This window comes from Symphalangus syndactylus, chromosome 17, assembly GCF_028878055.3.
Source record: "Symphalangus syndactylus isolate Jambi chromosome 17, NHGRI_mSymSyn1-v2.1_pri, whole genome shotgun sequence".
Lineage (NCBI taxonomy): Eukaryota > Metazoa > Chordata > Mammalia > Primates > Hylobatidae > Symphalangus > Symphalangus syndactylus.
The window spans coordinates 98,195,201-98,208,589 of NC_072439.2; the positions used below are offsets into that span (position 1 = coordinate 98,195,201).

A 13,389-nucleotide genomic window follows, 5' to 3' on the forward strand; every position below is an offset into this window, starting at 1 on the left:
CAGACTATATTCACACACATTATTTCACTATTCCTCAAAATTTCAGTGAAAATGAGAGATTCTGGCATCTATACTAACAGGAAAATGGACATAATTCAAATAATATAGACTAGAACTTGATATTGTCTTCCCAGCACACTTTTTACTTTCTAAGGATTCTTTTTTTTTGCTTTTTTTTGTGAGACAGAGTCTCACTCTGTCGCCCAGGCTCGAGTGCAGCGGCGCGATCTCGGCTGTAATCCCTGTGCTGGGATTACAGGCATGAGCCACCACATCCAGCTCTAAGGATTCTTAAATATTTTTCAGCAAAAAGTTTCTGAATGCCACAGAAAAAGATTTATTTCCCTTTCACCCAAACATTCTGTATTAATGATAACAGGTCCTCCCGAGATCCCAATTGTTTCTATTTTTTTTTATTTTTTAAGAGACAGGGTCTCACTCTGTTGCCCAGGCTGGAATGCAGTGGTGCGATCCATACCTCACTGTAACCTTGAACTCCTGGGCTCAAGAGATCCTCCTGCCTCAGCTTCCTGAGCAGCTAGGACCAGGACCACAGGAGCACACCCCCATACCCAGTTAATTTTTCAATTTTTTTGTAGGGACAATGTCTCTCTATAATGCATTGCCCAGGCTGGTCTCAAATTCCTGGCCTCAAAGGATCCTTCCACCTCCCAAGGTGCTTGGATTTTAGGCATAAGCCACTGTGCTTGGCCCAATTATTTCAATAATGCCACGGGAAATGCTACAGAGTCAAGAGGAATACCATGTGGTATGAGAAAGAAGGGACAGAGAACAGAGGTGAAAGATTCCACCCCCTGGGGATCTGTTTTTTTGTTTTGTTTTGTTTTGTTTTGAGACAGAGTCTTGCTCTGTCACCAGGCTGGAGTACAATGGCGCGATCTCGGCTCACTGCAACCTCAGCCTCCTGAGTAGCTGGGACTACAGGCACCCACCACTGCACCCAGCTAATTTTTGTATTTTTAGTAGAGACAAGGTTTCGTCATGTTGGCCAGGCTGGTCTCGAACTCCTGACCTCAGGTGATCTGCCCAACTCAGCCTCCCAAAGTGCTGGGATTACAGGCGTAAGCCGCTGTGCCCGGCCTGCAAGTCCCCATTAAAAAAGAAAAAAAAAAGTTAATGAGCTCTAGGCTATAGAATTCTACTCTATGCTCACATCTCATAAAAGGAAGGTCTTGTTTATCTTTACACCTCTACCACCTACTGCCATACTAGCGCATTGTAAATATGCAATAAAGGCCAGGTGCAGTGGCTCACGCCTGTAATCCCAGCACTTTGGGGGGCCGAGGCGGGCAGATCACGAGGTCAAGAGATCAAGACCATCCTGGCTAACGTGGTGAAACCCCGTCTCTACTAAAAAACAGAAAAAATTAGCCAGGCGTGGTGGCGGGCACCTGTAGTCCCAGCTACTCGGGAGGCTGAGGCAGGAGAATGGCGTGAACCTGGGAGGCGGAGCTTGCAGTGAGCCGAGATCACGCCACTGCTCTCCAGCCTGGGCAACAGAGCACGACTCCATCTCAAAAAAATAAATAAATAAAAATTCAATAAAATCTTGCTTACTCAACCCAAATGTCAACTGGAGAATGAATAACTAAAAAGTAGCATGTGATATACGATGGAATGTTATTTGCCAATAAAAAAAATGAAGTACTGGCCAGATGTGGTGGCTCACACCTGTAATCCCAGCACTTTGGGAGGCTGAGGTGGGCGGATCACCTGAGGTCAGAAATTTGAAACCAGCCTGAGCAACATGGTAAAAGTCCATCTCTACTAAAAATACAAAAATTAGCCAGGCGTGGTGGCGGCGCATTCCTGTAGTCCCAGTTACTCAGGAGGCTAAGGCAGGAGAATCACCTGAACTTGGGAAGCCAAGATCACACCACTGCATTCCAGCCTGGGCAACAGAGTGAGACTCTGTCTCAAAAAAAAAAAATTGCCGGGTGCAGTGGCTCACGTCTGTAATCCCAGCACTTTGGGAGGCTGAGGCGAGCGGATCACGAGGTCAGGAGATCAAGACCATCCTGGCTAATATGGTGAAACCCCGTCTCTACTAAAAATAAAAATAAAAATAAATCAGCCAGATGTGGTGGCACACACCTGTAGTCCCAGCTACTCAGGAGGGCGAGACAGGAGAATCGCTTGAACCCAGGAGGCGGAGGTTGCAGTGAGCCGAGATTGCGCCACTGCACTCTAGCTTGGGCGACAGAGTGAGACTCAGTCTCAAAAAAAGAAAAAAATTTAAGTACTTCTACATGTTGCAATATGAATGAATCTTCAAAACATGCTCAGTGAAAGAAGCCAGCCCCGAAAGACCACATACTGTATGATGTCATTTGTATGTAATGTCCAGAACAGGCAAATCCACAGAATCAGAAAGCAGATTAGTGGCTTCCAGAGGCTGGAGAGACTGGGGGGAAATGGGGAGTGACTGCTAATGAGTACAGGCCTTCTTTCTGGGGTGATAAAAATATCCCAGGCCAGGCATGGTGGCTCACGCCTGTAATCCCACACTTTGGCAGGCTGAGGCAGGAGAATCGCTTGATCCAGGAGACTGAGACCAGCCTGGGTAACATAGTGAGACCCCATCCCTACAAAAACAAATTTAAAAATCAGCCAGGCGTGGTGACGTGCACCTATATTCCCAGCTACTTGGAAGGCTGAGGTGGGAGGACTGTTTGAGCCCAGAAAGTTGAGGCTGCAGTGAACTATGATCACACCACTGCACTCCAGCCTGGGTAACAGACCAAGACCCTGTCTCAAACAAAAAGAGAAAAAAATTCTAAAATTGGTCATGGTGATGATTGCACAATTCTGTAAATAAACTAAAAACCACTGAATTGTATACTGTAAATGATATGTCAATTATAACTCAAGAAAGCTGTTAAAAAAAGAAAAACGTCTTGCTTGCTTTTGTTACAGCATTCAAAGGAGATTCAGAGCTAGAAAGTACAGGTGTACAGTGAGATGGCAGAAAGCTTACTAGCAGACACTCCTCCTCACTAAGGCTGGTCCAGGCTGTTGGGTGGATCTCTGCCCATTCGCCTATGCCAAATAGCCTGTGTGTTTCAGGGAGGAATGTAGAATAGGTAGCAAGTCACTGAACTGATTTCACATGAATATATGAAGCAAACTAATTTAAAGCATTAAGACTCCCCAGAAGAATTTAAAAAAAAAAAAAAAAAAAAAAAAGACTCCCCAGAGTCTAAAGACCAAGAAATTTAAGTTTTCTTAGAGCTCATTCCACCGAAAAGACTGGCTTCCTTTGCTCTATTCCTACCTACAGTGATTGGCTGATTAGCTGACAGTATCACCTATTTGGTTATAACTTGTTCCCACTCCAAGTGATGTTGCTGAATTGGTACACACCACCATTTCTTTAATCTGAATTCTCTAAGAAATATTCAGAAACTAACAATGCCCTGTTTTGTTGATTGCTGAGTCACTTTCTGAGCTTAATTGCTGTAGTATGCAGAATAATACCACCCTGCAGATGGCCACACCCATTCCCTGGAGCCTGTGACTGTTTTACCATACATGGCAAAAGAGACTCTGCAGGCCAGGCACAGTGGCTCACGCCTGGTAATCCTAGCACTCTGGGAGGCCGAGGTAGGAAGACTGCTTGAGCTCAGGAGCTCAAGACCAGCCTGGGCAACATAGCAAGACCCTTACTCTAAAAATAAAAATAAAAATAGTAAGCCAGGCATGGTGGTGGGCACCTGCAATCCCAGCCACTTGGGAGGCTGAGGCAGGGAAATCACTTGAACCCAAGAGGCAGAGGTTGCAGTGAACCGGGATCGCGCCACTGCACTCCAGCCTGGGTGACAAAGTGAGACTCTGTCTCAAAAATACAAATAAAAATAAATAAAAATAAAAATAGTAAAGAGGCTTTGCAGATATGATTAAATAAAGGAAGATTATTCTGGTTTATCTGGGTATACCGAACGTAATCACAAGAGTCCTTGTAAGTGAAAAAGGGAAGTAGGAGATTCAGAATCAGAGCAGGAGATATGGCAGAAGCAATCATCAGAGTGATGTGAGCACTGGCTGGTGCCAAGCGCTAAGCAATGTGGGAACCCTCTAGAAGCTGGAAAAGGCAAGAAGATGGACTTTCCCCTGGACCCTCCAGCTCTGCCAACACCCTGATTTTAGCCCTCTGAGACCCATTTCAGATTTCTGATATCCAGAACTGTAAGATAATTCATTTGTATATTTGTATTATGGTAATTTGTTACAAATGCAACAGGAAACAAATATATACACTTGCCCTTATGATCAATATCAGCCCTGCAGGCACTTGTCTATTTGTAGGGTATTATTTGCTTTTATTGCTCAAGATAGAGCATTCATTTGGAATAACTATTAATTGTTTCAGAATAGATTTTTCCCTTTGGGCTGGGAAGCTCTAGAACTAAGCAGCGGAAACTGAGTTTGATCAATGCCTAATGGTCAATATAGGTAAAGAAACACACAATTCTGTCACTGGGACTTTGAAACACAGATTTCATAATAATATTAACAACAGTAGCTTCAATTGTGTGTAAGTGTTCTCTGACGTGTTTTTATTATGGAAAGTTTTAGGGAGGGTAGCAAGCTGAGACGAGATAGGCAGTGTGGAATGCGGTCTTTCATCTAAGGTTTGGCAATAATTAGGAAATACAAAGACAATTTTCCAGAGATAAAGGGGCATGAGGTAGGCATAAACAGAAAAAGGTTCTCATCTAAGATACAACTAGTAATAGAATGGAGGAATGATAGAGGGGAAAAAAAACAGTAGAAAAGACGCACTAGACACCACGAGATGATACGAAGATCAAATCACTGCCTAGAGCCCCAATTTTTCTATTTCATTAGTTTTATTTATTTGTTTATTTACTTTTTATTTTTATTTTTATTTTTGAGATAGGGTCTGTCTCTGTTGCCCAGGCTGGAATAAAATGGCGCGATCTTGGCTCACTGCATCCTCCACCTCCCGAGTTCAGCAGTTCTCCTGCCTCAGCCTCCCGAGTAGCTGAGATTACAGGCATGCGCCACCAAGCCCGGCTAATTTTGTATTTTTAGTAGAGACGGGGTTTCTCCATGTTGGCCAGGCTGGTCTCGAACTCCTGACCTCAGGTGATCCGCCCACCTCAGCCTCCCAAAATGCTGGGATTACTGGTATGAGTCACCGCACCTGGCCATATTTCAATAGTTTCAGCCTAATATACATGCAACTTCCATATTTTCCTAACATTTCTTTTTCTAAATCCAATGTAAAGCTTCTACGACCGAGCTGTGAGTCATAATCTAGTAAAAAGGCAGAAGATTTCCAGTGACTGTGAAAATACACTTATTATTCCTTCTTTTCATTATTTCAGAAGATGTGTAACACTGGTATCATCAATGTCATATCGGTTTCTACCCTCCCCCTGCCAGGTTAATCTCCACTTACCACTGCACAGCGCTGCACTTTGGAAGGAACCCCATCTTCCTCTGTTGCCCCGTTGGGTCCGGGCGCCTCTTTTCTCCTCTTCCTTGCATTGACCTTGGCTGAACACTGTGCATCCATCTTCTTTTAACTGGCCATAGAAAGTGAAAACAAAAATTTTCTCATTGGGGTGGGAAAAAGTTTGAAATCAGTATTTCGGAGATGTTGACATGGATACACTCAGCAAAATACCAATTCTATAGCTGTACTTCACCAAGATGAGCCAATGGCATCTGGCAAAAACAAAGAAGCTTCACAAAACACAGGCTCTAGTAGAAATACTGAAATGCCTCTCTGTGGAACAATGGCCACAGTGAAGTGCCTGAAGTTGGAAGTAATTCCCCCTCACAGTGCAGCCTACATACTAACTGCTAATTTTAAATCCTGATTGCATGCAAAAGATTGGAATAATTTGGCTGAGAAAGATAGTTACAGACTCTCACACTACCCTCCGTATCATTGATGTGACAGGTATAAGGCAATGTGAAAGTATGACTGGTGCAGGTAGAGAAAAGAGCCTTTTGTAAAGGGATGGCTCTCACCAAGTCCTGGATTAACAAAATACGGATTTCTTAACTCTAATTTTTCTTTTTAAGACAGGGTCCCACTCTGTTGTCCAGGCTGGGGTGCAGTGGTATGATCTTGGCTCACTGCAGCTTCAACCTCATTAGCTCAAGCGATCCTCTTGCCCCAGCCTCCCAAGTAGTTGGGACTATAGGCACATGCCACACCTAGTTATTTTTTTAAGAGACAGGCCTTGCTATGTTGCCCAGGCTAGTCTTGAATTCCTGGCCTCAAGTGATCCTCCCATCTCAAACTCCCAAAGACTTGGGATTACAGGCATGAACCAGAGCACTGAGTTAATGTCTTAACTCTAAATGCTCTATAGATTTCAGTGACCACTTCCCCAGGGTTACTTGTATGAAAATTGTGGAGTAGCATAGTGGCTTTTATTTACTTTTTTATTATTTTTATTTTTTTCAGGGTCTTGCTAGGTTGTCCAGGCTGGAGTGCAGTGGCTACTCACAGCCATAATCATAGCACACTGTAGCCTCAAACTCCTGAGCTTAAGCAATCCTTCCACCTGAGAATAGCTAGGACCAGCATAACGCATTTTTTAAATGTCCTTCTCCTTCTTTCCTTTTTTTTTTTTGATAAAGAGTCTCACTCTGTCACCCTGGATGGAGTGCAGTGGCACGATCTCGGCTCACTACAACCTCCGCCTCCCAGGTTCAAGCGATTCTCCTGCCTCAGCCTCCTGAGTAGGTGGGACTACAGGTACCCACCACCACGCCCGGCTAATTTTTTGTATTTTTAGTAGAGACAGGGTTTCACTATGTTGGCCAGGCTGGTCTCGAACACCTGACCTTGTGATCCACCCGCGTCCGCCTCCAAAAGTGCTGAAATTACAGGCGTGAGCCATGGCGCCCAGCCAATTTTTGTATTTTTAGTAAAGACAGGGTTTTGTCATGGCCAGGCTGGTCTTGAACTCCTGACCTCAGATGACCCACCCGCCTCGGCCTTCCAAAGCGCGGGGATGACAGACGTGAGCCACCGCACGCGGCCCTTCCCCTTCTTTTCTCAGTACTCATTTCCCTTTCCTCTTTCAGGGTCTTAACACCTCAAGCTTGTTCACAGTTTCCAGCTATTAAAACCCCCTCAGGGATTCTCCTTCCCCCAAAGGAAAACTTATTTATTATTGTCTCATTTAGCAGAGAGTTTCTAGCAACTAGCTATTACAGCAAAGTTCTCAATATTCTATATTTCATGTTTATGTCACAGAATACTTGGGGTGTCACTTCGCTAGCCAGAAACCTCTGTGGCCAGTGGCACCTTTGCCTGAGTTTTGCTCAGGCCCGCTGGGCTCGTTCCGTCCACCCAGCCTGGTAGGCTATGCTCAGCTTGTGTTAGCAGCACAGATTCCACACATGCCAAGGGCAAGCCAGGCACAGAGTGGCAAGGGGTGCACAGGCGAGCGAGCACAGGGTCCGGCCACTGCGCACAGCCAGGCACGCCAGCTGCCAGGGGGTGAGGAGCTCGAGGCACCAGCTCCCTAGAGAGGCTGCAGCTGAACCAGGCGTACTACAAGCAGCTTCCACTGCAGGCACTGGGGAACATGGTGGTGCCCAAAAGCTTGGAGATGCCAGGAACCCAGAGCTCCAAAGAGGGTGTCACAGCCCTGGCTCAAGGAGCTCCTAGGTCTGGGCTTCCCAAAGGGCTACAGCTCTTCTCTCTCTCTCCTCTCTTCGCCCTCTCTCTTGCTCACAGCGTGGCAAGCAGTGGGGGAGGGGAGGACGTGTTTCAGCTGTGTGTTACAGCTCTTTTAGTCCCGCCATTTGGTGGATCCCGAGTTCTTGTCCCACGTCCAGGAAGAATGAGGTATATGGGCAACTGGAGGATGAGCAAGGTGAAGAGGTGCTTTATTGAACAACACAACAGCTCTCAGGAGACCCCAAGTGGGTAGCTCCCTTCTGCAGCAGGTCGTCCCAGCATCTGCGCAGCCCTCAGCAGAGAGGAGACCCAGAGTGGATAGCTGCTATCCGCAGGCAGGTCATCCTGATGTCTCTGCAGCCCTCAGCGGAGAGGAGACCCAGAGTGGGAAGCTCCTATCTGCAAGCAGGTCATCCTGATGTCTCTGCAGCCCTCAGTGGAGAGGAGACCCAGAGTGGGAAGCTCCTATCTGCAGGCAGGTCATACCATCAAGTATGGCTAAGTCCAGGGTTTCTACAGGCTTCAGCGGGGAGGAAGTGCATGCTGATTGGTCCATGGACAGCCACAGGCAGCCCGGAAAAAGCATCATAAGTTCTCATGCCAGTCCACAGAACTGGCAGCCTGGGCCCCAGGCTTTAGGCCATCCCTGGCTTGAAGGTGGGGCTTCACCAGGGACCCGCCCATTTCCGCCTAGGAGCCTGTCTGCCTCCTGCTGCCATCAACCTGCTGTCCACGGCACCCAGGCTATTCATGCCAAGGGGCGCCTGCAGGCCTGCATGGAGCTGCCCTCAGCTCCGCCTTGGCCTCCCCTCCTGTGCTCCTGGACACCCAAAATCTGGAGGGGGCCAAGGCAGAAGGGGGTTGGCATGTCAGCACTGCCCCTAGCACATGCACACCCAGCCAGGTCATGACAGTGCCCAGGCTTCGCCTCAACTTTGCTCCAGAATCAGAGCAGGCACCAGGAGCAAGGAGAGGCCAGGCAGTGGGAGCCGGCGTTTCAAGCCTGCAGGGGCAGGGGAGGTTCCTGGGCCCCCAAAAGCACAGGGAAGCCCGGGTATGTAGCCACGGCTGCTCCCGCCCCGCCAACTTGGAAGCGGGCAGGGCTTCCACCTACTCCCAGCTCCCAGTGGCTCCATGGAGTGTGCAGCACAGACCATGCTTCCCCGACTGCAGCCAGCATCATGGCAGCAGCCCATCCAGACAGGCCACTGCTGCCATCATTTAGATGTTGGCTTTTCAGCCCCCTGCAGGGATAGTTGTGTTTTTCTTGAGTAATACAATTTGTACAAATAAATTACTTTCTTGATACTGATGAAATTTTAGGAATCAGCCAGAAATTGGGGGTAGGGGAACCTCTATGATCAACTGTCATCTCTGCACAAGATACGATTCAGAGAAAAATCTTCAGAACAGGTGGAAAACCAATGCCAGACAGAATGAGGACAGTCTGCTCTGCCCTACTGCCTCTCGTAAGCCTGACTAAGATGTTCATCTAAACAACTGCAATTGTGCCTTACTTTCTTTCCTCCGGCTAAATTCCAAGTGGCAATACGACAAGATCTACAAGAAACTGGCCTAATTCTTAGACGCTGAAGGTGACACCCCATGAGTCATGGCCAACATGAAAAAATGTCAGAGTCCAAAGTGAAAGATGAGCACCACCTAGAAACTTCCTTTCATCACAAATGCAAATTAAAATGGAAGAAGGGTTCTCTACATTTAACTCTAAGTGCTTCCAGTGATGATGATCAGAGCTTGTCTTCACTATTGTTATTAATGATTCCTTCATAATATTCAGAGGTCAGTACTCTCATCTCAATGGTCTGAGTGAACTACTCAAAATGCCTAATCCATCCAATTAATGATGGTTTTCTAATTTGCACAGTACTCTTCTGTAAGTATCTGCTCAATTCTTCTAAGTGTAGAGAGACAAAATCCACTATGAGAAATATAATCAGCAATTTGGCATCTGGCAAGTCAATAATATCAGGCAGTCAAAAATATGAGTACTTACTGTTTACAAAGTACTGTATCATAATTTTTAAGTACAAACTGAACCTGGAGGACATTATGCTAAGTGAAATAAGCCAGACAAGAAAGACAAATACCACAAACGAGCTCACTTATTTGTGGAATCTAAAAGAGTGGAACTCACAGACGTACAAAATAGAATGGTGGTTATGAGAGACGGACAGAAGAGGGTGGAGAGTGAAAAGGGAGATGAGTACAAAAATTCAGTTTTGAAAGGAGAAATAGGCCAGGCACGGTGGCTCACGCCTGTAATCCCAGCACGTCGGGAGGCTGAGGCGGGTGGATCACGAGGTCAAGAGATCGAGACCATCCTGGCCAACGTGGTGAAACCCCATCTCTACTAAAAGTACAAAAAATTAGGTGGGTGTGGTGGCGCTTATCTGTAATCCCAGCTACTCGGGAGGCTGAGGCAGGAGGATCGCTGGAACCCAGGAGACAGAGGTTGCAGTGAGCTGAGATCACACCACTGCACTCCAGCCTGGCAACAGAGCAAGACTCCGTCTCAACAACAACAACAACAAAAAAGAATGGAGAAATAAGCTTTAGTGATCTATTGCACAGAATGGTGACTATAATAAATAATAATGCAGCCGGGCACGGTGGCTCACACCTGTAATCCCAGCACTTTGGGAGGCCGAGGCAGGCGGATCACAAGGTCAGGAGATTGAGACCATCCTGACTAACACAGTGAAACCCTGTCTCTACTAAAAATACAAAAAATTAGCCAGGCGTGGTGGCGGGCACCTGTAGTCCCAGCTACTCGGAGAGGCTGAGGCAGGAGAATGGTGTGAACCCGGGAGGCAGAGCTGGCAGTGAGCTGAGATTGTGCCACTGCACTCCAGCCTGGGCGACAGAGTGAGACTCTGTCTCCAAAAAAAAAAAAACCAAAACGAAATAAATAATAATGCATTTTATATTTCAAAATTGCTAAAAGAGTAGATTTTAAATGTTTTCGCCACAAAAAAATAAGTATACAAGGCAAGGAATTTATTAGCTGGATTTAATCATTCCACAATGTAAACATGTATCGAAGTATCACATTGTATCCCATAAATATAAACAATTATTATCTATCAATTTAAAAAATTAAAGGCCAGGCGCAATGGCTCACGCCTGCAATCCCAGCACTTTGGGAGGCTGAGGTGGGCAGCTTACCTTAGGTCAGGAGTTTGAGACCAGCCTGTGCAACATGGTGAAACTCCATCTCTACAAAAATACAAAAATTAGCCAGACTTGGTGGTGCATTCCTGTAATCCCAGCTACTCAGGAGACTGAGGCGGGAGGATCACTTGAATCCAGGAGGCAGAGGTTGCAGTCAGCCGAGATCGCACCACTGCACTCCAGCCTGGGCAACAGAGCAAGACTCCATCTCAAAAAATGAAAAAAAAAAAAAATTAAGTACAAACTATTTTCTCAAGGAGGCTTCAATTAAGGCATGGAAAACACACACAGAGCTCCACCTCAAAAATGTTTATGATATTGGTATCCAAGAAGATGTTAAAAAAATGTTTATGATATAAAAATGCTCTTCAGGATTCTAATACCATGGGGTGAAAGTTTGCTGAGGAATAGGGTATTTGCAGTTACAAAAAATTGACCAGATGTAGTGGCACATGCCTGTAGTCCCAGCTACTCGGGAGGCTGAGGTGGGAGGACTACTTGAGAACAGGAAGTCAAGGCTGCACTGAGCCATGATCGCGCCACTGCACTCCAGCCTGGACAACAAAGTGAGACCCTTTCTCAAAAAAAAAAAAAAAAAAAAGGTCACATGCAGTGGTTCATGCCTGTAATCCTGGCACTTTGAGAGGCCAAGGCAGGCGAATCACCTGAGGTTTGGAGTTCAAGACCAGCCTGGCCAACATGGTGAAAATATAAAAATTAGCCAGGTGTGGTGGCGGGCACCTGTAATCCCAGCTACTCGGGAGGCTGAGGCAGGAGAATCCATAAACCCAGGAGGCGGAGGTTGCAGTGAGCCGAGATCACGCCATTGCACTCCAGCCTGGGTGACAAGAGACTCCGTTTCAAAAAAAAAGAAAAGTATTTTTCTTTACCTGCTTACACTGTTATGTATTTATACTATTCCTTATCTGCTTACATACAGTTCTATTTTCTAAAGATGACTTTTGGGTTTCACATTATATTCTACACTATTCTTTAAACTGAAGCCTTTAGATCCTTTGGATTTAAAATAAACATACCCACTGCTTTTTGGGTTTTAGTATAAGACACTTCTTTATCTCATTCACTTCTCAGGAGACGGAAAACATCTGGGTCACAGATATTCCATAATGATAACCCTAAAAGAATTTAGAAATTATGAATAGATTACTCCTCATGACTTTCCTCTAGAACTACTGCTGTTTAAACTTTACTCTGAGCTGGGTGCGGTGGCTCATGCCTGTAATCCCAGCACTTTGGGAGGCCAAGGTGGGTGGATCACACGAGGTCAGGAGTTCGAAACCAGCCTGGCCAACATGGTGAAACCCCAACTCTACTAAAAATACAAAAATTAGCTGGGCGTGGTGGTATGCACCTGTAATCCCAGCTACTTGGGAGGCTAAGGCAGGAGGATCACTTGATCCCTGGAGGTGGAGGTTGCAGTGAGCCTAAATCACACGCCACTGCATTCCAGCCTGGGCGACAGAGCGACACTTTGTCTCAAAATAAAAATAACAATAATAAACTTTTACTCTGTAGGTCTCACAAGTTTTTTTCATTTTTCACCGGCCTTCTTACGCCATCCCGATGTTCTCTCACATCTACTAACTTATCAGCACCAAAGCATACAGAATAATAACTGATGTTTAAAATCATGGAAAAAGTTACCCCCAGTCTCCCTCCTGTTCCAATAGATGCTTGCCCGGACACATCACCTTTGCTACTGAGAAAGTATAGAGAAAAGATATGTGGGAGGATGAGGGTGTACTCAAGACAGTAAATACATCCTAACATCACGTTGGCTTCTTAATTTGTTACACTGAAACTTAGGTGTACCTAAAGCCACACCACCACGACAACTTTGATAACTGCCCAGTAACCATTTTGAATACCTCCAACAATGAGGAACAATATTTCTTGGACTCTCAGTTGATGATAAGTGCGCCTCTGTCATCAACCAATACCATTCCAGTAAGGTACAGTGATGGCTCTGGAAAAGGAGGTGGCTTTAAATATCTACATTCAAAGGGGAAAAAAAATACACGCACACACACAGGCTGCCTTAATATCCCTGTTTGTCCAGTGGGCAATGGGACTGGGAAATGATCGCGCCTCCTCAGAGCCAATACAGTAGGAGGCGAACATGGGGCAGTGCATTACCTGATGCCCTGCAGACTGACCCTTAGGAATGAGACAGAAAGAAAAGTATTTGGAGATAGAATACAGAACCTTCCTCAAGAGCCCTACTAGGATGGGCCAACACTTCCTGTTTGTTTAGCGGTTCATCCTCCAGAACACTTTCTTTGTCAAAAAGGCTATAACAGCCCGGTACAGTGGCTCATGCCTATAATCCCAGCACTTTGGGAGACCAAGGCGGATGGATTGCTTGAGCCAAGGAGTTCAAGACCAGCCTGGCCAACATGGCGAAACCCCATCTCTACTAAAAAGACAAAAAAGCCAGGAGTGGTGGCGCATGCTTGTAGTCCCAGCTACTTGGGAGGCTGTGG

At 45.9% G+C, this 13,389-nt stretch overlaps 1 protein-coding gene across 2 annotated transcripts in view; it reads right to left on the reverse strand.

Annotated features, from left to right (window-relative positions):
- PCYT1A (phosphate cytidylyltransferase 1A, choline) overlaps nt 1–13,389 on the reverse strand; it is a 68,249-nt gene that overhangs the window by 26,346 nt on the left and 28,514 nt on the right. For both annotated transcript variants that reach the window (XM_063622247.1, XM_063622248.1), the window contains exon 2: nt 5,447–5,573. In XM_063622247.1, the coding sequence (XP_063478317.1) occupies nt 5,447–5,563 (117 nt within the window). In that variant the 5' untranslated portion in view covers nt 5,564–5,573. The remainder of the gene's footprint in view (nt 1–5,446; nt 5,574–13,389) is intronic.